Source organism: Rhinolophus sinicus, chromosome 18, assembly GCF_057876585.1.
Source record: "Rhinolophus sinicus isolate RSI-liver-muscle chromosome 18, RSI-T2T, whole genome shotgun sequence".
Lineage (NCBI taxonomy): Eukaryota > Metazoa > Chordata > Mammalia > Chiroptera > Rhinolophidae > Rhinolophus > Rhinolophus sinicus.
Window position 1 is genome coordinate 10,764,348 of NC_142518.1, and position 26,072 is coordinate 10,790,419.

Here is a 26,072-nt window from a genome sequence, read left to right on the forward strand (position 1 = left end):
ATTTCTGTCTTCCAAATTAATAACTCTTTTTCTATAACTATGTGTGATTCAAGGTTTTAGAATCCATTCTTTTTTATATCTATTCTTGTTTGACTCTCCCAATTTCTGTTACATACTGTTCTTTTTAAGGATACATTTCCTACTTTTAACTTTGAGAAGATTTTAAACATTATTTTCCAGTTGTTCTATTTTCATTTTTGTTGGGTAAATTTTTATTTTTTGGCTGTTCTTAGTGTTGGTTTTATTCTTCATGTTTTTTGGAAATTTGTGTAGCAGTCTTATTTTGAATTGGAGTTTAAATTTCATTCTCAGTTCTCTGAGTGCCTCCCTTCCTAGCAGTTCAGTGGAGTCTCTGCTAACCACACCCCACAGCCCTGCACCCATGGGCCTCCAGTCTAGGACCGGTTCTTATCCTTGAGGTGCAGCACTTCCATCGGATTCAGTTGTCGGGGATTGTGCAGATGGCACTAGATGGTGGCTTCGCCCAAGACCAGGCTGCAATGTTATATCTGCTTCCTTTCTGAAGTAGACAGCCTCGAGCACCTTCACGGGCTCCATCATGGTTTTGCAGCTTTACCGGTCATGAAACGCCACCTTCACCCCTGGCTTCAGGGAATGAACTTGGAGCAAGTCCCCTGCCTCATGTGGGGGCATTTAAATGCCTGTTATTCTGCTGTGTGTGAGCTCTCTGCTGCCTCTGCCTGCTTCTGAATCTACCACTTTATGTTTTGGCTCCACCCGGATCTTCATCTGGCTTGTGAGTCTGTCTAAGTCTTTAATTTTGTGCTCATGCCCTCAAATCTGTCATTGCGTATCATTTTTGTAGAAGAAGATGAGGTTCAGAAAGCAAAAGTGAGCTACTTGGAACCTCACACCTAGTGAGTGACAGATCCAGCTCTTGTAGAAGAGAGCTGGGAAAGGATTTCATGGAGGTGCTAGAAATTTAATGATAAACATTTAGAGAGAGAAAACTCATTTGTTGCATGTCACAAAAATTAACTATAGATCTGCTAAACAAAAGTTAACAAGAATTTCCTGTCTCTGTGCCCACCAATAATTTTGTGAATATGAAGTATTTCCTTACATTAAGCTAAAATGCTTATTTTAAAAATGCCTTCCCCAGTGCAAACTTACATTCATCTTGGCCAAAATAGCTTTCACATTTTGGTCAGTGTGGTCATATTTGGTTTAGCAAAAGGCCAAGTATAATCCTTATCTCACCTTCTAAAAGGGAACAAAAAGGCAAAACTTTTGCATCATAAACAACTGTGATTTATGCACTTCAAAATTGATTTTAGAAATAGACAAACCATAGAGGCTTTGTGATCCATTTATTTTATTAATTTACCAAGCACTTAAGTATAGTGCTTATGTGCCAGATGTTCTTCCAAGTGCTTTACAAATATTAAGTCATTTAATCCTAGCAACCATGTACAGTAGGTTCTGTTGCTATCCTCATTTTGCCGATAAATAAAATAAGGCACAGAGAACTTCAGGAATTTGCCCCACGTCACCCGCAGCAAGTTACAGCTGCGATTCTAACCCTGGCTATCTAGCTACAGACTGCCAGCTCCTCCTATCCTGCTGTGTAACCACATCTCCGAATTAGTTTCTTAATCTCTCTCTTCTTAACAACTGAGGTGACATGTTATATTTATCAGGGATACAGTTTATGTTCTGAAACCTCTTGAGAAATTAGCTTGACCCCACCACTGATAGCTTGTTTTCTTTCTTAGCTTTCCGGTCCTTATTAGATTGTGCTCATAATACTATCGTATACAGCTTACTTTGCTAACTAACATCATTCCTCTGGAAGATGCCATAAGTTCATCTAATAATTCATCAGGTGTTAATGGAATGTATTTATAAGAGGCCCACACTTTGCTAAGAACTGTGAGAGCACAAAGGTCAAAGGTGGTGGTATGCTCCGTATCCTGTAGCTCCTTCATCCTGCCTCACCTTCTGAAGGCAGTGATGCCTAATGCCGTCCATTCTGTGGTTCCTCATGCTGTACATATATAACTGGCATTTTCCATGTGTCTCATTTCAACCCATTTCTCATGCTATATTGTCAAGGGTTGTAGGGTTGTTTCCTATAACTAACAAATAGCCCAGTTTTTACCCTGGGGTCAGTTATGGTTGGCTTTTAGGTTCCTGAACAATAGAATCCTTATTTCTCTTCTCTGATCACCCCACCACAAAGTGACAGAAGCCAGGAAGCACTTGTAAGTGTTAGGGGAAGAGCAAGTGCAGAAGTGGGACTGGATTGGAGGGTGCTTAAATGTGCTATGGTGTTAATGGGAAAAGGCAATGGAGGACACCAGAGGTCGGCCCAGGAAGGCAGTCGGACAGTGTCGTTAAGAACGCAGACCCAGGGTTCAAATGCTACCTCTCTGCCTCTTACCGCCAGTGTGTCGTTGGGCAAGTTACTTAGCCTCTCTGTGTCTCAATTTCATCATCTATAAAATGGGGATAATGATTGTATCTACTCATAGGGTTGGTGTGACGCTTAAGTGAGTTAATATCTGTAAAGCTTAGAATGGTGCCTGGCATATGGTCAGCCCTCAATGACAATTAGCTGTTATAATTATTATTACTGTGGGCCCAGTGACATACAGACAGGGTCTAGTTGGCAAACACAGAAGAACAGACTCAGGATAGCCAGAAGTTAGTGGTCACAAGTCCAGAATTAGTGCCAGACTGGCTTACTAAACCACTTGCAGCAGGATCACGTTCTTTCCCACTTTTGTGACCTTTCACGGGCTGGCCCTCTGCCTATACGGGGTCAGCAAGCCAAGTCCACGTCATCAGGAGAAGAATCGGTGGACAGACAGATTGGTCCCTCACCAGCCTTTTAATGCGCCGTCTCCTGACTCAAGGAGCACAATGTCTGTGTCTGTAGGTTGCGGCTGTGGCCTGAGGACCTTTTTTCTGACCAAGACGCCGTCTTTCAGACTGTACAAGCAAAACCTTGAGCAATTATCCTTTATTCAACTGGCAGCTTCAAAGGCTTACTGTGGGTGGTCCTTCCCAACTCTGTGTTTCTCAAGCATAATTAGAAGAGTTATGCCAAGGTGAGGAAGAGGACAATGAACCTGTCAGGGAAAATGGGATAAAGGATTTCTTTCCTCAGGACTCCCTCCTAAATACCCTGCTCTGCTCAGCAAGCTCTGTAGGTATCACCTACCGATGTGCTGGTAAACCTCTGAAAAAAGAAAAAGCCTCAATTTGTAGCCTTGGCCAATGTCTGTGTTGTAAATACTCCCAACATGGCCGATTGCAGGCGGAGTCAGGAAGAGATGTGCCTCAGGGGCTCAGTGGAACCAGTGTGCTGTGTAGCAGACAGCTTTACTTGCTGCTGAATCCTGCTGTCAGGATTGTGTGTGCCAGGGAGAGGTGTTGTTTTTTGGTGTTTTTTTTTTTAAGTTTAGGTAGGGCACTGTTTCAGCCTAATCCCAGAATGTGCTGTTAGAAATGGGGCCATATTTTTGAAGTCACTAGAGAGGAATCATCCTTCTTGTTTACATTTAACTTGTACCACTAGGTGGCACTTTAAGGACATTCCAGGAAATTGGCTCTACTGGATTTTTTTTAAACTTTGTATTGAAGTGTAATATGCATATTGAAAAGTGCACATCGAACATGCAACTCAGTGAATTTTTACAAGCTGAACACACGTGTGTAATCAGCACTGGAATAAAAAAGCAGAATATGACTAGCATCCCAGAAAGCCCCTTTTATGCTCTTTTCTGGTTTTTATTCTTTATTCTTAGTGTTACTGCTATTCTGACTTCTAATAGCATAGATGAGTTTTACTTGTTTTCTACCTTACACAGTTGGAACTGTGCAGTATATACGTTTGTGTCTGGCTTATTTTGCTTAAATGCTGTTGTGTGATTCATCCATATTGTGTGTAATTGTAGATCATTGCTGTATAGTATTCCATTGTGTGTGCAAATATATCACTGTTTTATACTGTTGGTGGACATTTGGGTAGTGTTCAAATTTTGGCAATTATAAATAATGCTGCTATGCGTATTCATCTACAAATTTTTGCGTAGATATAGGTTTTCATTTCTTTTGGGTATATACCTGGCATAGAATTTCTGGGTCATAGGGTAAGCATGTGTGCAGCTTTAGTGGATACCGCCAAACAGTTTTATAAAGTATTTGTAGTAATTTATACTCCAACAGTATTCTCATTTTAGTTTGACATCCTCATCAATACTGAATTTATTGTATGGCTGGTTCCTAACTCTTAAACATAATTTTTATAGCTCTCGCTCTCTAACCAGCTATTTCTAATTGGACTTTTTTATAAAGCAACCCTCCTCTGATAGACATAGTTCATGCAGGAAGGGCTGTGTCAACCCAAAAGGGGACATTTTTCATAGTCTAAGTATGAGCTATCAGTAGTTAGAAAAGATGTTATTCAAACATTGCATCACTAATACAGAACAATGGAATGTAGAAGGGGATCCAAAATGATAAGTGTGGCAACATATTGGGAGAGGCTAGGACTTTGAAATGTTTATATACTTTAGGTATTGTTGCCAGGCCTATATAGGTCTAGGGTTGGGGACCAGCAAAAAAGGATTTCTAAAGGCGTCATAACCAGATGCCTTTGAATTGTGATGGTGATGGGTGTCTGTTTTAGTAAGGGTCTGTTTGGTGTGGCAAGAGGCCTGCATGTCACATCTTTCTTAAGCTTTATCCAATAGGGAACATGAGTCTCAAGAGGCTCATTCTCAAGCGAATCCTCCCGTAGATCACCTTATATGTGAGGTCCAGGTTGTTGGCGCTGCAAATGGCATTATAATATGGCTTTAGGTATGTGATGAGTAGAGGGTGTGGCTCAGACTTGATCAGGTCTCTATTCTAGTACTAGAAATTGGAACTAGAAGAACAAAACCCTAGTTGTGGTCAAAATATTCGTCTTTTAGACCAAAATATAGGGTCCATAGACCTATAGTTATAACAGTAAGTATGTTTCATGGATGTTGGCCAGAAATCCAGGAGGTTCCAGGAATCCCCAAGGGGTTATGCAGTGCCATTGCTGTATCCAGGGGCTAGTTGCCCATTGTAGTTCCTGATTATCCACTTCTGTCGGAATTGTCCCTGAGCACCTCTGTCAGTGTTCCCCCGGGTGTCTCCAGTGTTGGATTGGCCAGTCATAGGGGGCCGCCAGAGACATTCAGTGCAAACTGCCTGAGATGTCTGAGGCAGCGATAATGAAATCTGAAAGTCTGAAAGGGCTTTATTTAAAAAAAAAAAAATCTCTTCTCTCCATTATCGGTAGCAGTAATATCCAGTAGCACAAATTCGGATTGTGGATAGCCTGCTTTAGGAGATCTGCTTATAATCTAAACTGCAGTCAGCACTTTCTCAGTCTAGGTTTTCATCTTTTGGCAAGAGGGGAAAAGTCCCTTGTGTTGAATTGGCTGGGAAACCAGTTGTAATTTTACAGTAGCAGTAGCAGATTGTATGCCTGGGAAACTAGTTGTAATTTTACTTCTGATTATGATAGTAGCTGCCATTATTGAACAGCTACTATAAAATTGTGCTTAGCACTCTACACAGATGCTTCGCTTAATCTTCACCATGCTAGGAGTTTGGGTGGATTATTCCCTTTTGCAGACAAAGAAATTGTGGCTCAGCGAGGTTAAGCGTATGCCTAGGTTATACAACAAACAATTGCAAAACCTGGGTTTGATTCCGAAGCCTGTGCCTGGTAACTGCTGTGCTTTATGGCTCTAGTCACTGTGGGATGAATTCTTGACTTGTCCAGTGGAACATGAAACGGTGTTGGGTTCATTACTAGCTCACTGCACACATCGATCAGAGGACCTCCTATTTGCTGGTCCAGCTTAGGCACCAGGAAAATTATAGTGAAATAAGATGCAGCTCCTGTCCTCCAGGTGCTTATACTTCAGTTCTGTTTCTACCTCTCACAGGTCACTTGGGTCATGGGTTTTGGTAATTGTTCTTACAGAGAATTCAGTCCTTTGGATGCTCTCTTGAGACTGCTTGGGGGATGATGGGCTTTGCTATGGCAAGTGTGCTGCTGGCTATTGGTTTTGCATCTTCTATGCTGGAGTTTGGCCACGTGGTTTGCCCTTACCTAGCAGAGATGGGGGTCAGGTGAAAGTTAGGCACCGAGTAACATTTAGAATAGGAGTAAGATGCTGTAGAGCCCTTAGAGGTTGTAGAGGGATTGTCTGTTCATGTGCCTAGAATGTAGCCACTGCTGGTGTGATCCCCACTCTTGGGATCTGCCTGGATTCTCAGGTGATAAGTGAAGCTAGTTTCTACTTCTAATCTGTCAGTAGGATGAATATTACACATTTTTAAAAAGTCACCTATTATCCCCACCCTAGCAATTAGTTATGCAATTAGACTACTTAGTTTTTAAATGAGATTTGACTCTTTTGTTGCAAGTTTGACTTAAGTCTTATTGCTGAAGATTTTGCTCAGCTTCATATACATATATTTATGGAACCATATTGCATACACCCCCTATTCCCTCCATAGTAAATGGACAAGAAAACAATTAAGAATTCTAGTTAGTTTTTGCTGGAGCACCTGTGGCCCTTTCCAGACTAGGACCTTGGATATTTGGTTTTCTCATCTCTTAAATGAAGAGTTTGGACCATCAGTGGTTCAGTTGGTCTGCACTGGCTCCATAAAAATCACCCAGGGAACTTGATAAAACAGAAGTTTCAAATGCTCCACCTGTAGGAGATTATACTTAGGAAAGCCTGGGGTAGTATCTAAAAATCTGTAATTTATAAAAATTCCCTAGATAATTTCCCTGTGCAGCAATATTTGGGATCCACTGGGCTAGGTGGTCTAGAACAAACATAACTGATTTGGGAAGAAACTGCTGGTAAGTTCGAAGATTCAGGTAAAAAATGTGCCTGGGAGGACATAATCAAAATGGCGGTGTGAGGTGAGCCTTTTGAAATCTCCCCTGGAATTTACAACAAACTGAACAACTATAACTCCACAAAGGACTCCCTGCGCAGCAGACAGGCAAGACGAAGAGGCCCACTACTGAAATCATCTAAAGGTGGGCAAATTGTGCGAGCAGGGAGGAGGGAAGGGAGAAGTGCGGAGAGGCGGCCACATGCGGACACAGGACGCAGACCTAACTCAGTGCTCCGAGCTCACTGCATGCTGGAACTACCGCAGCTGCGGGAGAGGAAAAAACTCGGACTGCTAGGACTCCGCTTATGGCCCACAGGGCTGAGGGGGCAGCATATAACATGGCTGAACCCAACGCTCATGGCAGAGACCTCGGAGAAAAGACTGAGGGAAGAAGGCTGAAAACGGTGGTTTAAGCCCTCACTGCCGAGCAGAGAACAGAGCCTTAGGCACTGAGACTAGCCGCCTCCTCCCTACCGTCCCAGAGCTCGCCCCACCCCCACCTGCCCAGTGCTAGAAACAGAACAGTAGCAGTGTCAGATCAAAAGAACAGAATATTTGCAGTTTTGAGAACTATGGACCGCAGACACGGACTCGCAGCCCAACTAGTTCCGGCAAAGGAGAGGGAGCTGTGGAAGGAGGACCGGCTGTGGCAGTGGTCGCCACCATTGCTCTGGGCCACCTCTCACAACCCACCCTGCCCCTGGCCCCACCTATCTGGGCGGATCCCTGCAGGAGTAAACAGAGCTGCTGAAACACACAGACTCTGAACCTGGTGCAAGAAGAGCTTTGGAACTTCAAAAGCTCTCCGCATACCCACCGGGACACTGCGCCCTGTGACCCAGGCAAACTATTAACAGAGGAGAAGCCCGGCTTCCAGGGAATCCCCCATTGTGTGAGAAGCCGGAATAGTGCAAAGAAAACATAACACTACAGTGTGAGAGAGAATAGAAGGCTGCGGTCGGAGAGAAAAGAAAACATTCTACCAACACCTACTGAAAAACAAAAGAAAGACCTCTATCAACCTGTTGCAGAACCCACTCCTGTAGATGTCTAGGAAGAGAAATAATAAATCATTAATTGCCATGAAAAACCAAGGTAACAAGACAGGTCAGAAAGGAAATGAAAAGTCTCTATGAAATGAACTGCAAGTCATGGTAATATGTGACTTAAATGACAGAGAATTCAAGATTGCAGTTCTTAAAAATCTCAACAAGATGCAAGAAAACACAGACAGGCAGTTTAATGAACTCAGAAACACAATCAAAGAGCAAAATGAACATTTTACCAAAGAGATTGAAAGCTTAAAAGAAAACCAAATAGAATTTCTGGAGATTAAGAACTCAATAAAATAAATGAAGAATGAAATGGCCAGCTTAGGTAATAGAGTTGACCAGATGGAGGAAAGAATCAGTGACATCAAAGATAGAAATGTGGAAATGACACGGATGGAAGAAGAAAGAGACTTGAGGCTTAAAAGAAATGAAAGAGCTGTACAAGAACTTTCTGACTCCATCAGAGAGAGCAATATAAGAATAATGGGCATATCAGAAGGAGAAGAGAGAAGGGAACAGAGAGCATATTCAAACAAATAGTCGAGCAGAACTTGCCAAACTTGTGGAAAGAACTATATCCTCAAATCCAAGAAGCAAACAGAACACCTCATTACCTCAACCCCAACAGGCCTTCTCAAAGGCACATTGTATTGAGGCTGTCAAAAATTAACGACAGTGAATCCTCAAGGAAGCCAGGGAAAAGAAGATGGTAACCTACAAAGGAGAGCCCATTAGATTATCATCAGATTTTTCAGCAGAAACTCTACAGGCCAGGTGGGAGTGGAATAAAATACTCAGACTATTGACAGACAGAAATTGTGAACCAAGAATAATATATCCAGCGAAGATATCCTTTAGATATGATGGAGAAATAAAGACCTTTCCAGACATACAGAAGCTGAGGGAATTTTCTAACACACGACATGCACTACAAGAAATACTGAAGGAGGCTATTCAACCAGCATAAATAGGGATAATTTGTGACAACCAAAACATAAAAGGGGGGAGAGTAAAGGCCTGAACTAGAATATGGGAATGGAGAAAGTAAGCATGCTGAAGAAAATGAAATACTCTAAATATGAAACTTTCTTTTACATAAACTTAATGGTAACCACTCAAAAAAAAAAAAAAATCCAGAACTGAAATACATCAATGTAATAAAAGAAGAAACAGAGGGAGACATCATAGAATACCACCACACGGAAATAATAGACAACAAAAAGGCAAAGAAACAATGGAGACATAGTCTTACCAGAAAACCAAAGAGAATGATAGGAAATTCTCACATATCAATAATCACCCTAAATGTAAATGGACTGAACTCACCAATAAAAAGGCACAGAGTAGCACATTCGATAAAAAAACTAAATCCAACCTTACGCGTCCTCCAAGAGACACATCTCAGGTACAAGGACAACTATGAACTCAAAGTGAAAGGGTGGAAATTGACACTCCATGCAAGTGGTATCCAGAGAAAATCAGGTGTAGCCATACTGATAGCAGATGAAACAGACTTCAGGGTGAAAAAGATAACAAGAGACAAAGATGGACATTTCATAATGATAAAGGGAACTATACAACAAGAAGACATAATAGTCATCAATATTTATGCCCCCAATCATGGAGTGCCAAAATATGCCAAGCAACTGCTAACAGAACTAAAGGGAGAAATTGATCTAAACAAAATTATAGTAGGGAACCTAAATACATCATTGACAGCTATGGATAGATCATCCAAACATAAAATAAGTAAAATATAGCAGCCCTAACTGACACATTAGATGAAATGGACATAATTGACATTTATAGAGCACTTCATCCTAGAACATCAGACTATATATTTTTTCTAGTGTACATGGAACATTCTCAAGGATAGACCATATATTGAGACGTAAAACTAGCCTCAGCAAATTTAAGAAGATTGAAATCATACCAAGAATATTCTCTGATCACAAGGCTTTGAAATTGGATGTCACCTGCAAAAAGAAAGCAGGAAAAACCACAAATATGTGGAGATTAAGCAACATACTTTTAAAGAATGATTGGGCCAAGGAAGAAATAAGAGTAGAGATCAAATGATACATAGAAACAAATGAGAATGAGAATACATCCTACCAAAATTTTTGGGATGCAGCAAAAGCAATGTTAAGAGGGAAAGTTGTATCATTACAGGCCTATCTCAAGAAAGAAGAAAAATCCCAGATAAATTACCTCACATTACACCTTAAAGAAGTAGAAAAAGAAGAACAAATGAAACCCAAGGTCAGCAGAAGAAAGGAAATAACAAAAATCAGAGCAGAACTAAATGAAATAGAGAACAAAAAGACAATGGAAAAACTTAATGTGACAAAGAGCTTGTTCTTTGAAAAGATTAATAAAATTGACAAACCCTTGGCTAGACTCGCTAAGATAAAAAGAGAAAAGATACTAATAAACAAAATCAGAAATGAAAGGGGAAGTTATCAAGGATGCCACAGAGATACAAAGGATCATCAAAGAATACTATGAAGGACTATATGCCACCAACTTCAATAACCTAGAAGAAATGGACAAGTTCTTAGAAACATATAGCCTTCCCATGCTGAATGATGAAGAATTGGAAAATCTAAATAGACCGATTTTAGTAAGGAAACTGAATCAGTCATCAGAAACCTTCCCAAAAGCAAAAGTCTGGGACCAGATGGCTTCACTAGTGAATTCTACCAAACATTTAAAGAGGATGTAATACCAGTCCTACTCAAACTCTTCCAACAAATTGAAGAAGAGACAATACTCTCTAATTCATTTTATGAGGCCAACAGTACCCTGATACCAAAAGCTGGTAAGGATAACACAAAAAAAGAAAACTACAGACCAATATCTTTGATGAATACAGGTGCAAAAATTCTAAACAAAATTCTAGCAAATTGAATGTAAAAATGCCTTAAAAAGATTATTCATCACGAACAAGTGGGGTTCATCCCCAGGGCACAAGGATGGTTCAACATCCGCAAATCCATCAATGTGATACATCACATAAACAAAATAAAGGACAAAAATCATATGACTATATCAATAGATGGAGAAAGAGCGTTTGGGAAGATACAACATCCATTTATGATTAAAACACTTAATAAAATAGGTATAGAAGGAAAATACCTTGACATAATAAAAGCCATATATGACAAACCCTCAGCTAATATCATAATTAATGGTGAAAAACCAAAGCCCTTTGCTCTACGTTCAGGAACATGGCAGGGCTGTCCCCTATCACCTCTGCTTTTCAACATAGTGTTGGAAGTCCTCGCCAGAGCAATCAGGCAAGAGAAAGAAGTAAAAGGCATCCAAATTGGGAATGAAGAAGTTAAACTGTCAGTCTTTGCAGATGACATGATGCTATATATAGAAAACCCTAAGGACTCCACCAAAAAGCTATTAGAAGCAATAAACGAATACAGTACAGTTGCTGGCTACAAAAGCAACGTACAAAAGTCCATTGCATTCCTATATACTAGCAATGAATTCTCAGAAAAAGAAAGAAAACAAAAACAGTCCTTTTGCAATTGCAACAAAAAGAATAAAATACCTAGGAATAAACTTAACCAAAGATGTGAAAGACCTATACGCTGAAACCAATAAGACATTTTTAAAAAAAATTGAAGAAGACACAAAGAAATGGAAAGACATTCCATGCTCATGGATTGGAAGACTCAACATAGTTAAAATTGCCGTATTACCCAAAGCAATATACAGACTTAAGGCAATCCCCATCAAAATCCCAATGGCATTTTTTAAAGAAATAGAACAAAAAATTATCAGATTTGTATGGAACCACAAAAGACCCCAAAAGCCAAAGCAATCTTAAGAAAAAAGAACAATGCTGGAGGTATCACATTCTCTGACTTTAGATTGTACTACAGGGCAACAATAATCAAAACAGCATGGTATTGGCAGAAAAACAGACACATAGACCAATGGAATAGAATTGAGAACCCAGAAATAAACCCACATAAATATGGACAAATAATTTTTGACAAAGAAGCAAAAAACATACAATGAAGGAGAGACAGCCTCTTTAATAAATGGTGCTGGGAGAATTGGATAGCCACGTGCAAAAGAATGAAACTGGACTGCTATCTGTCACCATGTACCAAAATTAATTCAAAATGGATCAAAGACTTAAGCATAAGACCTGACACAATAAACTGCATAGAAGAAAACATAGGTACTAAACTTATGGACCTTGGGTTCAAAGAGCATTTTATGAATTTGACTCCAAAGGCAATGGAAGTAAAAGCTAAAATAAACGAATGGGACTGTATGAAACTTAAAGGCTTCTGCACAGCAAAAGAAACCATCGACAAAATAAAGAGGCCACCAACTGAATGGGAGAAGATTTTTGCAAACAGTTCCTCCGAGAAGGGGCTAATATCCAAAATATACAAGGAAGTCATGAAACTCAACCACAAAAAAACAACACAATTGAAAAATGGGCAGAGGACCTGAAGAGACGTTTCTCCAAAGAGGACATACAAATGGCAAATAGACATATGAAAAAATGCTCAATATCACTAATTATCAGAGAAATGCAAATCAAAACCACAATGAGATATCACCTCACCCCAGTTAGAATGGCTATCATCAGCAAGACAAATAGTAACAAGTGTTGGAGAGGCTGTGGAGAAAAAGGAACCCTCGTACACTGTTGATGGGAATGCAGACTGGTGCAGCCGTTATGGAAGGCAGTGTGGAGGTTCCTCAAATTACGAATAGAATTACCATATGACCCAGCAATCCCTCTCCTGGGTATCTACCTAAAAAATCTGAAAACATTTATCCATAAAGACACATGTGCTTCAGTGTTCATTGCAGCTTTACTTACGGTGGCCAAGACATGGAAACAACTAAAATGTGCTTCGATAGATGGATGGATAAAGAAGTTGTGGTATATATACACAATGGAATACTATTCGGCGGTAAGAAAAGATGAAATAGGACCATTTGTGACAACGTGGATGGATCTTGAGATTATAATGCTAAGCGAAATAAGTCAGACAGTATTGTACACCTGAAATCTATGTAACTTTACTAACAATTGTCACCCCAATAAACTTTAATAAAAAAAATAAAAAAAATAAGGCAGACAGTAAAAGTAGAAAACCATATAATTTCAATTATATGTGGTATGTAAAACTGAAAGCAACAAAAGAACAAGACAAAGAAATGAAGGAACAAAAAGCTCATAGACATAGACAATATTTTCGGGGTTACCAGAGGGTAAGGGGGAAGGGGGGTATTAGATGGGGTAAACAGTGTCTAATATATGGTGATGGAAAGAGAACTGACTCTGGGTGGTGAACACACAGTGTGATATATAGATGATGTAATACAGAAGTGTACACCTGAAGCCTATGTAACTTTACTAACAATTGTCACCCCAATAAACTTTAATTTAAAAAAGAAAAAAATTAAAAAAGTGTGCCTGGAGCGAGTTCCATATGGGCAAACTAACGTCCTCATGATGCAGAAGTAAATTGGAACCAGATGATGTAAGGTCTTTAACTGGCTGAGGGATTGTGTTGTGTGCCATAGGCCTTAGGGACCCATTGAGGTTCTTTGAGAAAAAGTGTTTTGATGAGAAGGTGCCTTACAAAAGTAGTTCCTCAGTGGTGTGCAGGGTGGAGTGGAGTGGGGGAAAAACTGAAGGCTGGGAAAAGATGTACTGAAGTTTTTGCAGTGGTCCAGCCAGGAGGTGTGATGAGCACCTGGTCTCCAATGGGCGCGATGGGACCTTTGGAAAGTGGGACTGCCTGGCTGGAACTGCAATCTGAGACATGTCGTTTTTAAGCTACCTACAAAAATTCATAATTTATCAGTGTTGTGTTCGTCTGCTTTAACTGTTATAATGAATTATTTTTATTGTATTTGTGTCCAGAAGGTTTTAAAAGAGCCCAGTAAATAAATTCATGCAGAGTTGTTGGCAGCAGCAGCTGCTACTGCGGCGTGGGGGGAAGGGGAAGGAGGGAGAGGAGCCCTTTTTGCCAGGCAGCAACCCCATCCTCACCCTGCCTCATGCTCTTGGCGAAGATGAGAAGGGGAGGGTTGTACTGCAGGGGCCCCTGGACTTGGATCTAGTAGCCCCTGTAGAGAATGCTCCTCTCGAAGGATTGGGTGTGCAACATGGCATTTGGCACTCAAGTCAAATGGAATATTTTTCCTTTGTTCCTCTATAACCCAGTCTGTAGTTCCGTGTTTCCCAAAGTGTGTTCCACAGAACACTAGTTCTGCTGGATGTTAATAGGAGTTACATGAGAAGAAGTTTGGTTACATGAGAAGAATTTTTGTAAGTAGCGATATAAGTTTGCTGGGTTAATCAAAGGTAGTGGCTCCCTTTACCTCACAGGATTTCAGAGCATGTGACTGCTGTGTGCTCTGACTTTCTAAGAGGGAGATAGACTATGCAGTGTTTCTTAAGCTTATCTAATTCTTTTTCCCTCTGGGCTAGTGGCTGGCAAACCATGAGCCACAGGCCAAAGCTGTCCCGCCACCTGTTTTTGTAAATAAAGTTTATTGGAGCACAGCCTCACCCATTCATTGTAGTGTCTCTGCTGCTTTAGCACTCAAGAGCAGGGTTGCCAAGTTGCAAATGGAGACCTGGAAACCCAGCCATCGAATGGCCTGGGCAACTGAAAATATTCACTGTCTGGCTATTTACAGAAAAAGTTTACCAGTCCCTGCTCTAGAGAATTCGTGGAACTGGTGTTCCCTGGAACCCCGGTTTGGTGGGTTGTTCTAGTACGGCTTTGTGCTGACCTGCTTCATTTTACTCAGCTACTATGCTGACACATTTCTTTCCTCTTGTTTTTAACTGTTTTCTCTGTTAAGCATTTACCCATAAGATCAAAACCTGGGTTTCATGTGCCATTGTTCTTCTCTTTCACTTACCACATTCCACCAATCACCAATGACGCACCAGTCTACATTCTAAGTAGCTCTCAAATCTGCCTGTACTCACTCCCACCACACTGGTTGCAATGACCGTCATCTTTTGTCTCGTTTTCTTATTTGGCCTTCTAATTGAGTTCCCTTCCCCCAATGTGCATTGCTTCCAATCCATTTTTCACTGGATCCAGATTAATCTTTCTAAAATACAAATTTAGTTAGATCACTTCCCTACTTAAAATACTTTGGGGGCCCCTGGGGCCCTCAGGATAATTTCCAAATCCCGAACAGGGATGTCAACCGAGTCTAGTCAGGAAAACAAACCACTCTAGGTATTTCATCGGAAGAGATTTCATTCAAGGAATTTGGTACTTAAACAAAAAGAATTGGATGTGTTAGAGGAACATAGATGAGGGAAGGGCACCACATTAGGATTTGGCACAACTTTCTGAAAGTTTAAGACATTGTAAGAACTGAAGAATACAGTTCAGGATGCTCAGCCTGCCTGCAGCACTTAAGCTGTGATTTGAAGGGAAATGTCCGAGGCCACTACAAGACCTTCTGAGGGCTGAAACCCAGGCTTTTCTGCCCACCGCCGCCAGAGGAGCAATAACATGGCTTTTCTTTCACCTTCTTGGTTTCATGTGCATGACTCTCAGTGGCAAGAAGGAACTCTGTGGAAAGGAGATTCTATGAATGTAGTTCCCAGGCTTCTACCCACCTGCAATATAGGGAAGGTCATAGAAGCAGAAGATGGTACTGAGTGGCTAATAGACAATCCAGGGCAATGATCTGTAAGACCACATTTGATCCCCTCCACTGCCCTTCTCCAGCTTCCACTCTCCTGTTCCTCTCCACTGTTCACCCTTATTCCACCCCACTAGACCCCAAATTCCAGACATACTAGAGTGGTTGTTTCAGAAGCCCCAAACAATTCACATTTATTATCTCATGATTTCTGTGGGTTAGAGATTCAAGAGCAACTAATCTGGGTGGTTCTGCTCCAGGGTCTCTCGTTGGGCTGTAGTTAAGATGTCGGTCAAGGCTGTAGTCATCTGAAGGCTCGACTGGGGCTGGAAGATCCACTTCTAAGATGGTTCCCCCACATGGCCATTGGCAGGAGGCCTCACGTCCTTGATACATGGGCTCCTTGTTAGGACTGCTTGAGTGTCCTCACAGCATGGCAGCTGGCTTCCCCAAAACAAGTGATCTGAGAGACGAAGGAGGACCATCCTACAGTGCTTAACCCCCTCTTCTGGGAGCACTTTACCGAGTGTCTCAGGTCCAGTTCCCTGGAAGCAGAACCTGAGATTCTTGGAACGTGACACATAAAATGAATGAAATAAATATCTGAATAACTGAATAAACCCTTCTTCTGGTAGAGAATCAACATGCTTAGCCTCTCTGGGCCTATGTCCATTTCTGGGGAGCCAGCTGAGCAGGAGCCATGTTGTCCTGTCAACCATGGCAATGGGCAAAGCCCCAGAGCAGGTCTCCACATCCTGAGTAGCAGCACCTTCCAAGTTCATGTGACCTATCCAGGATTTTTGTTGCAAAATTAGAATGAAAATATATTTGTCATTTGTGGGTAGGGGAGTATTAATATTAAAATATGACATATTTTTAAAAGGACCCTTAGCTCGAGTTTCAATGAGCTCTTGGCTAAAAGTAAATTTTTCCTGGCTTGCCACATCCTGGCTGGGTACATGTTGTTACACATGGAGCAATGAGGGAAGGACTGCCATTTGCAATATTAATTGTAATCTAAACATTTGTTTCTTTCACGAGATTCAGGCATTGGATTTCAGCTTAGATAACCAAAACTTTTAGACAAAAGTATATTGTGCATATCGATAGCAGAGTTTTTCCCCCTTTCTCTAACACATGGAGAAAAAAGGGAGCCACTGAGGCCCCCCTGCTTTCATGGGTTATCTTACTCCCCAAATTGTTCACTTCAAAAAGTCTGAGGAGAAGCAAAGAAATCTCCCTGGTTTGTTCTACTTTCCAGCTGCTAAGTCTAATGTAAGGCTCATACTATTTTCCTGAAATGAAATAGTTTATTGGGAAGAAAGGGCTTTTCATATCTAAATCTCATGTTCAGTTTTTTTGTTTTTGTTTTTTTGTTTTGTTTTTAAACCACAAAGCTAGTTTTTCTCCTCCATCTCTTTTCCTGGGATAGTTTCTGGCTCTGGTGACGTTCTGCCTTTCCAGGACCTTCCTGATTCCTGTGTTCCAGGCCCCTCATGAGATTCAGTCTTCTGAATGCTCAACAAACAGACCCATTTAGAATCAGTCATGAAGCAGTAGGAAGGGGTGTGGAGGTCTTGAGTTTCTTTGTAAGGAGATTGGTGGTTACACCTAGCCTGACCTAACAATGGGGAGTTCTTTGTTACTAGTCACAGAGCTAGAAAACCCAGGCCCTTGGATGCCATTTCGGGAAGGTAAATTTGTAAATGAAAAAAATATCAGACCGGTCTCACACTGCTTTCTCATCCTTCCCAACCTCCAACCCATTGTTGTTTGTGGTTTTAGAGATGTTTAAGTGAAAGCAAAGGTGATGACAAAGACACTTGAGTACTTTTGCTGTATTCAGGATCCTCATTTTTGTTCAAAAGAGAATCCAAATGATCGTTTTCCTCAGTATTTCCACAAGGAAATTTCACTCATCTCCCCGGGAAAGGGAGCGATAAGGCAAACGCTTCTCTCTGTCTGACTGATGGTAGAGAGGAGCTGACTGACTGAAAGGCAGGGTGGCTAGTCTGTGACTCCTTTCCTCTCTGCTTGGCCAGTGGGACATGCGATGCACACCCACGGCCCATGCAGGGGGCTGCGCCCATGGGCTTGGGGCCAGAACATATGGGTTCTGAGCAACGGATTTTCATGCGGAAGGCAGGAAGTGGTCCTCGGGTCCAAGTGGCAGTTCTTTAGCACAGCTCATGGGCTTATTGGGCCCTCACTCAGCCATCAATAAAGCGGACAGTAGGCTAGCAGATGTTGAAGTAAGACGCCATTTGCCAGAACCCTCAGGGGAGGTGGGTGTGCATCACCCAGACTCCTGATACTGAGTGGATCCTGGACGGCCTCACCTAGGTGTTTCCCACGAGCTTCAAACTCACTATGCTGACAAAGCAAGCTCCCCCTCACACCTGCTTCTCCCATGCTTCCCATGTTGGCAATTGGCCTCTGTGTTCTTGGGGTACCCCAGGCTGACATTCTGGGTGTCGGAGCGTAAGAGGCCTTTGAAGCCTCTTTTCTCACCATCCCTATGCAGTGCCCCTCTGGTTGGCTGCACCCTGCTTATCACTCAGGTCTCCACTGGGACATCACCTTCCCCTGAGTCTTTGCTGACCCACAAGGCTGGATACTCCTGAGCCCCCACACTTCCCTACCATCGTCCTAATTCCACTGAGGCATGTTTGGCCAGTCATTTCTCTGCCTCCTGCTAGACTTCACGTTCCTTGTAAACAGGGTCTGGGGCTTGTTCATCCTTGAGTACCAGTGGCAGCATAGGGCCTGCCTGTAGTAGCTGTTCAATAAATAGTTCTTGGCCTAAGAGTAGCTGATGCTGTAGAGCGTAGTGTCACAAAACCAGCTTGGGACCTGAGGCCTGGGCTCAGAATGTGCTATTTGTGTGATCTTGGGTGAGTTGCTTAATTTCTTGATCCTCAAATTCTTCACTAATAAGATGGGGATAATAACCACTTCCTAGGCTGCAATGCTGAGATGCAGTAATCTATGCAAAGCACCTAGAGCCATGTATAACACATAGTAAGTGTTCTGTGTTTTGTAATATCAATAGTCATCATAATAATATAGTTAGCCTTAATGAAAAGGAGAAGGCTACGTAACAGAAAGTTGGAACTAGAAATCAGGCATGCTGAGTGCCTGCACAGTGGGTTTAGAACAGGTGGGGAGTTGGTTGGGAACCGAGGTTTCTAGCTCGGGCAGTAAAAATGGAGGAGCAGGTGGGATTAGAATGGACATTCTGGGAAAGAATGGACAAAGAGGGGAAAACGGGTCAGGGGAACTGAAGACAGAACCTTGAGAAATCTTAAATCTGGGCATAAAAGGAGTCAACAGGAAAGAAAGTAGGAGACCGTGGGTTATCAGATGCCAGGACAGGGGTTTTAAAAGGTAGTCAACGGTGCTGTGCTGAGCAGAAGGTCTAGAGAAGACGAGAAGAGGCAACTAGAATCTGCTAAATGGGAGAGCAGTGGCACTCTTGGGGACAAGCCTTTTCAGAAGAGGCAGGAAGGAAGAAGCCACACACACACGAGGTTAGAGAGGGCCAGGTTAGGGATGACGTGGGCACACGTGTGCTGTGTGTGTTTCTGTAACGCAGGTTCGTGTGTGGGTACAGGACCGATGTCAGTACAGTTGTTGGTTCACATGGAGGGTTTTTCTCTCAGCATGTTGTTTTGCGTCAGTGCCTGATAGCAAAGTAGTCAAGCACAGCTGAATGTGGGAACCTCGGAGGTAGGGGGGCGTGGGGAGACATGGCGCCCAAGCTTCCTGGGTCTTCGCTTGGCTGTTGGGTGCCTGCTCTGTCTGAAAGGGCTCTGGGGACAGGCCTTAACCATCTTTGTGAATTCATTCACTGATTTTGTAACACTCGGCAGCCAGAACCCTCTTTGTTTACTCCTTCCATCACGCTTACACCCCACAACCTTATTTAAGGTAAAAAGTCATGTGTACTAGACTGTTTCTTCATTAGGAATTTAATGTATTTTTAAATTTCTGTGTTCTTTATTATTATTATTTTTGTTAGTCTTGGGTTAAATTTTTCATTTCTTTCCCTACCCTATTGCTCCGATAAGCCTTGCTATTTTTAGTTTGAGCTCATGAAACGTTGGTTTTTCACAATGCCTGTGTCCACTTATAGATGATATCCCCAAGACTCCTTTTCCTAAGGTTGAACAATGCTGGAAGGAGGGAAGGGCCGGGTCTATGGAAGGTTTTCCCAAGGATCAGCAGACCTGCCCATGCTTGGCTGCAACTTGGTCTAAATCCGTTTCCCCGTAGTAACTATTTTCCCGAGTGCTCTTCATGATATATTTGGATGCTTATGGTTTTGCATTTTTATCCTCTCTGATCTTTTGCTGCAGTCTGAACAAGCGCCCGAGGCTGAGTTACACCCCCAGCTGAACAGAGCCCCCTCTCAAGCTGCAGAGAGTAGTCCAACAAAGAAGGTATGGCCAGCACAGACGTGCCACTGTCTTGGTGCCATGAGCCCTCCCTTGGGCCTCTGTCTGCACATCTACTCTTTAAGGTTCTCAGGTCCTGACATGAATGTTATTGACCTAGATGTCCTAGAATTGGGGTTCTTTGTGAAGATGGGGTCCTGATGATTCCTAGGCTGGACCTTGATGTCGCTGACAATTTGTACTTTCCTCTTCAGCCTCCCAGCTAAATATGGCAGCCTTGCTTTTGGCAAGATGAAGGGTTGTGGTGGGGAGGGATAGTAGCCTTTAGCAGAACCTGGCACACTGCTAAGCCTCTAGGAAGGCCTCTGGAGGGCACGGTAGTTCCCCACCTCCGTTTTTCTGCTGTGGTCTCTGCGTCCCAGTGTCTTCACCTCAGCCCAGCCATGTCACTGAGTCATGCGTCACTTGCTCAATAAGTAGCATTCACTGTGCTGTCCTTTCATCTTCTCACCCTCTTCTGTCCTTCCCCATTTTCTCAGCCCATTCTCCCAGGAAAGAGAGCGAGCCCTGGGCTCGGGAACACAGGTGCGGCAGGTGCCTCTGGCTCTCGAGCTTGACTTCATGTAGGAATTGGGGGTAGGAGAATGCTGAGTACATGACTAAGACCGTTACAAAACTTATAACACAGTCCAAAAAGCCCAAAGTGAGGCAAGAGCGAATTTTGTCTTCAGTTAGAAAAGGCTTCATGGTGTAAGATGTGCATAGCATTTAGAAAAGAAAGGAAAGGAGGGTGGGTGGGCCCCTGGAATCTGATTCATGTCCTTCCAGGTGGCACAAAGAGGTAATAGGCTGCAGGCATGAAAAAAACACGAGGAAGAAAGAAAGTCCCCTGGAATCTCATGCCCATGTCCCTCCAATTCTCGCTGAGCCATGAATAGTTGAGTGTGGAGTTTGAATAGAGCACATGCCTGACCTTGGGGATGGGCTTAGAGGAACAGAGGGCATTGGCATGATGGGGGAGAGCAATGAATTTTTCAGCTTTTTGCGTTTTTCATTTTGTTTGTAATCCGCAGGATGGGACGTATTCTCAGCCCCCATCAAAGCCTATCCGTAGGAAACTACGACCTGAAAATCAAGCTACAGAAAACCAAGAGGCGTCTACCACCGTTGGCGGGCCAGCTTCTGTGGGAGCCGTGAAACCCCATCCAACCGTCCAAAAGTAAGTAGAACAGATAAGTGAGAGCAGGGTCGGAGACTTGCTTTTACATCTTCATGTACATGTTTACATTTACACTCATACCCATAAACAGGCATGTTTTTATGGTTGTAGTCTTACCTTCCTCATCTCTATGATAGGGTTATATTTTCCCAGTCACATAGAAAGGGGCTTGCTAAGCTGTGGGATTTACCCTGACCCAAGGGACAAGCCGGGACAAGGTTGTGGTGTGTTTTGGTTTGGTCGGATTTCTTCTCTTCCTCCCCTGATTTCTGTCTTGTGCTGGCCATCATTTTCTTGTGAAGAAGACAGTTACGTAAGTGTCAGTTTTCCCTCCTGGCCTGTGTTACCTGATGTTTTCCTCGGGCAACTGGCTAGCTTCATGACTCTCAGACCCAACTTTCATACACATGGCATGTAATTTTTTAAATTAATTGATTTTTAATTATAATCGACATATAGCTTTATATTAGTTTCAGGTGTACCACGTAGGGATTCAACATTTATATTCCTTACAAAGTGATCACCCTGTAAGTGTAGTACCCATCTGTCACCGTACATAGTTATTGCGATGTTATTGACTCTATTCCCTATTCTGTACTTTACATCCCTGTGATCTTTTCAGTCACCATGAAGAGTTTTTGTTGTTTATCATCTCAGCACAGAATGGTCACCTGCAGAGCCTCCAAGATATCTATGTAACCAGCTATAACAGACATTGGAGGGGGCAGGGACCGAGAGCAATGCTCTGGAGAAACCATCTTTCTGCAGAAGGCTTTGGCTTTAAGAAGGGCGATCACTTGCCTCAGTTTCCCTGTCGTGAAATTGAGCCAGGTGTTGAGGGCAGAAACCTGCTGTGCATGACTTCAAGTGAGCCCAACTGGCCACTAATGTAAATGGTCAAGATACATCATAACACTGCTCTAGGGGCCTTGCAATCTCAGTGGCTGCTGTGGGTTTTCTCCTGCTTACACGGTGATGGAAAGAAAAGCAACAGGTTCTGTGGGTGCAGCTTGCCTTTGTAGCCAAAGCCCCATTCTGAATCTGGGCAGCACTCTTCTTTTGAGGCTGCTTTTGGTTTGGGTTTTTCTGAATGGATAGTTCCCTGGTGCTGTCAGTGCATAAAGGAAATATATTTTGTCCTTAATGAGCATCTGCCAGCCACCCTCAAACCTAGAGGACAGATCTTTATCAGGGATAAAGATGGCTAAACTTTCCTGTTCTACCCCAGCTTTGCACTTGAATCTCTGCTCCACATGGATGCTAGTTAGTCAGTGGAGGCTACAACATCCTCCAAAGTGGATTGGCAGGGCAGCTGGCCGAGTTCACGTAGAGATCTTTTTCATTTTCTTTTCTTCATCTGTTTTTAACAGCTCTATGAAGATATAGTTCACATAGCATACAATTTACCCTTTTAAGTGTACAGTTCAGTGATTTTTAGTATAGTCACAAAGCTTTGCAACCATTACCACAATCTAATTTTCAAACATTTTCATCACCCTGAAAACAAATTCTGTGCCCATTAGCAGTCACTTTCCATTCTTCCTTCCCCCAAATCCTAGGCAACTACTAATCTAGTGCTTTCTGTCTTTATAGATTTGCCTGTTCTGGCTCTTTCATGTAAATGGAATCATACATGTGGCCTTTTGTGACTGGCTTCTTTGATTTAGCATAGTGTTTTCAGGGTCCACACATGTTATAGCCTGAATCAGAACTTAACTTTTTATTGCTGAATAATGGCCCATTGTATGGATAGACCACATTTTAGTCATCCATTCATCAGTTGGTGACCATTTGGGTTGTTTCTACTTTTTCTGCTATTAAGAATAATGCTGCTATACCATTTGTGTACAAGTGGACTTAACATTTTCAGTCGTCTTGAGTATATACGTAGGAGTGGGATTGCTGGGCCTTACGGTAAGTCTATGTTTTACAGTTTAAGGATCTGCCAAACTGTTTTTCACAGTGGCTGCAGCATTTTACAATCCTGCCAGTAATGTATGTATTAGTTCCAATTTATCGTCCTTGCCAATGCTTATTATTATCTGTTTTTTTAAATTATAGTCATCCTAGTGGGTGCAAAGTGTATCTCGTGGTTTTGATTCGCATTTTCATGACGACTAAGGATGTTGAGCATCTTTTCATGTGCTTATTGGCTATTTGTGTATCTTCTTTGGAGAAATGTCTATTCAGATCCTTTGCCCATTCGTACTTGGATTGTTTATTTTTAGTTATGAGTTCTTTACATATTCTGGGTACAAGTCCTTTGTCAGTATATGATTTGCAGTTATTTTCTTCCATGCTATAGGTTGTGTTTTCACTTTCTTGACAGTATTATTTGCAATACAAAAGTTTTAAGTTTTGATGAAGTCCAACTTATCAATTTTTTTCTTTGTTGCTTGTGCTTTTGGTGTCATATCTAGGAAACCAATGCCTAGCCCAAGTTTATGAAGATTTGTTCCTGTGTTTGCTTCTAAAAGTTTTATAGTTTTAGGTCTTAGATTGAAGCCTATGGTCTATTTTGAGGTCATTTTTTGTGTGTATAGTATGAGGAAGGGGTACAACTTCATTCTTTTGCATATGGATATCCAGTTGTCCCAGCACCATTTGTTGAAAGGAGATATTTTATCTGCCAATTTGGTGACTGTCCCTCACCATGATACTCTGTCACTAGGTAAGTAATCACATGGTGTCAGGCTGAGAGACCAGCACCCACAAGCAACACAAATCGTGCTAAAATGGCAGGGATGTAAGCTTTGGAATCAGGGGACTTCATACAACTTATTTAGTCCACAGACCACTTTATTTTGGAGTGACAAGAAGCAAGTTAGCATTCATAACTTTTTAATCCCTGAAGAGACAGCCAGCCAGACACATGGTGGTTAGTCTATATGGTCCTTTCTCAACCAGGGTTCTAGGAGAGAATTAAGCTCTGAAGCCCTTAGACATCCATTGTCTATAGTAAGTTAACCTCTCTTCTGTTCATCTAGAGCAGGGGTGTCCAAACTGCGTCCCGCGGGCCAACTGCGGCGTGCAATCCATTGTTAATTGGCCCACAGCAAATTCAAAAAATATATTTAGTTTACTTAAATAAACCAGGTGAGGCAATGTGTTCTTCACCTTGAGTGAGTGGCCTGGCTGTTTGTGTATTTTACCGCATATGACCCTTGGTAAAAAACGTTGAAAAAAGTTTGGACACCCCTGATCTAGAGTCATCTCTACTATGTGTTATCTTTGGGGAAATTGAGAAAAGAGTCACAAGTCATTTTCTTAATTCTCTAACAGAACACTGGTTAAGAAAGGCTAAAAAATGGTCATCAGCTCTTTGGGAAACGAGCATCAGAACTGACCTATGATAAGAAACAAATTCTCCTTCAGATGTAATTATTGTCTACTCCATTTAGGGCAAAGGAACTAATAAAATATTCCTTCCAAGTGAGCTGCTGAGTCCAGGTTATAAGTAATAAACAGCTTTCAGATTGTATCATCATTAATGAGCTTCCCATAGGAACAAAAGTGGGTTTTTGTAAAAATAATATGGTTTAGTTAGTTTCCCCCCACATCTCGTGTATTTGCTTTGGATGCACTTTGGGAAAATAGAATGGTCTGTGCAGTCTGGAGATAGAGGATGTTGTGTGACACTAGTACGGCTGAGCCTATGCCGGCCTCATGGCCTCTGCTTTTCTCTGTAACCTCAGACAAGGTTACAGGGAGGTGTCCTGTACTGCCCCAGGGCGTGCCCCGTAGCCAGTGTCTGCTCACCTGCGTGGTGTTCGTTATGTGCCTGGGGTCACGTTTGGCAGTACTGGAATGTCTGTGGGGTCCATGATTGGCATCTCAAATGAAAACCTACCATTTTCAAGTAGAGAAAAGGCAATACAATTCAGTGCACAGAAGCTCTACTCAGAATTCCTTGTGAGAAACCAAGGCCCACGGTGAAGGTTAAAAAGATTTTTCTCATCTAGAGACCCCAGTTTATAGTCTTTCAAATATTAGTTTAACCGCTTGAACAAAAACCAGGTAACAATTGCTCAAATAACATAGAAATTAACTTATTTTGAATGTAAAAGTCTGAGTTGATGAGTGTTCCAGAAGCATAGGGTAGCTTTTTCAAGGAACCCAGGTACCTTCTGTCTTCTTGTTCTAGATCCCCGTGGGGGTTGCCTGTATCCATATGGTAGAAGATGTCTCTCCATGAACATGTTCCGGCTCCAGGCCCCAGGAAGAGAGAAGGAACAAATGGAGAGAAAACGGATTACTTTTCAGGGCATGGCTCGTAAGGGGCACACGCCACTTCTCTCTGATCCCTTTGGCCCAAACTTTGTCATATGGCCTTACCTACCTGCAAGGAAAACAGGGAAATGTCATTTCTAGTTGGATGGCCATGTGCCTAGCTCACACTAAGGATGCTATGCAACTGCAGATAAGAATAGGCTTTGGAGGCTACTCTGCCACAAAACCTTGAGTGGACGCTGCCTCCAAGTGCTGCAATTCTAAATCGATAGCATAATAAGCAATAGAACTGTGCAAGATTAATGTCTGCTGAACTGTTTATTCCTTCATCTTCCTCCTTGGAAACCAGGCTGGTTAGTCCCAGCCTGGAACAGTGAACAGCAATATTAGGAGAATATGAGCAGGCAAACTCTAGAAGCACTTTAAAGAGGGTAAGGCAAGTTAGCCTTTGCTGAACCCTTGAGAGGTACGCTGGGCCTAATCCTATCTTTGCATCACTTAGGGCTCCTGTGGTTGCAAATAATAAAAAGCAACTTGAGGTAGCAAAACCATGTACTTCATTATAAGGATATGGGGTGA

General features: G+C 42.2%; 1 protein-coding gene across 9 annotated transcripts in view; it reads left to right on the forward strand.

Moving 5' to 3' along the window:
* The window catches only part of REPS2 (RALBP1 associated Eps domain containing 2), a 194,736-nt gene that overhangs the window by 146,820 nt on the left and 21,844 nt on the right, over positions 1–26,072 (forward strand). For all 9 annotated transcript variants that reach the window (XM_019746264.3, XM_019746269.3, XM_019746267.3 and 6 more), the window contains 2 exons: positions 20,006–20,089; positions 21,118–21,263. In XM_019746264.3, the coding sequence (XP_019601823.2) occupies positions 20,006–20,089; positions 21,118–21,263 (230 nt within the window). The remainder of the gene's footprint in view (positions 1–20,005; positions 20,090–21,117; positions 21,264–26,072) is intronic.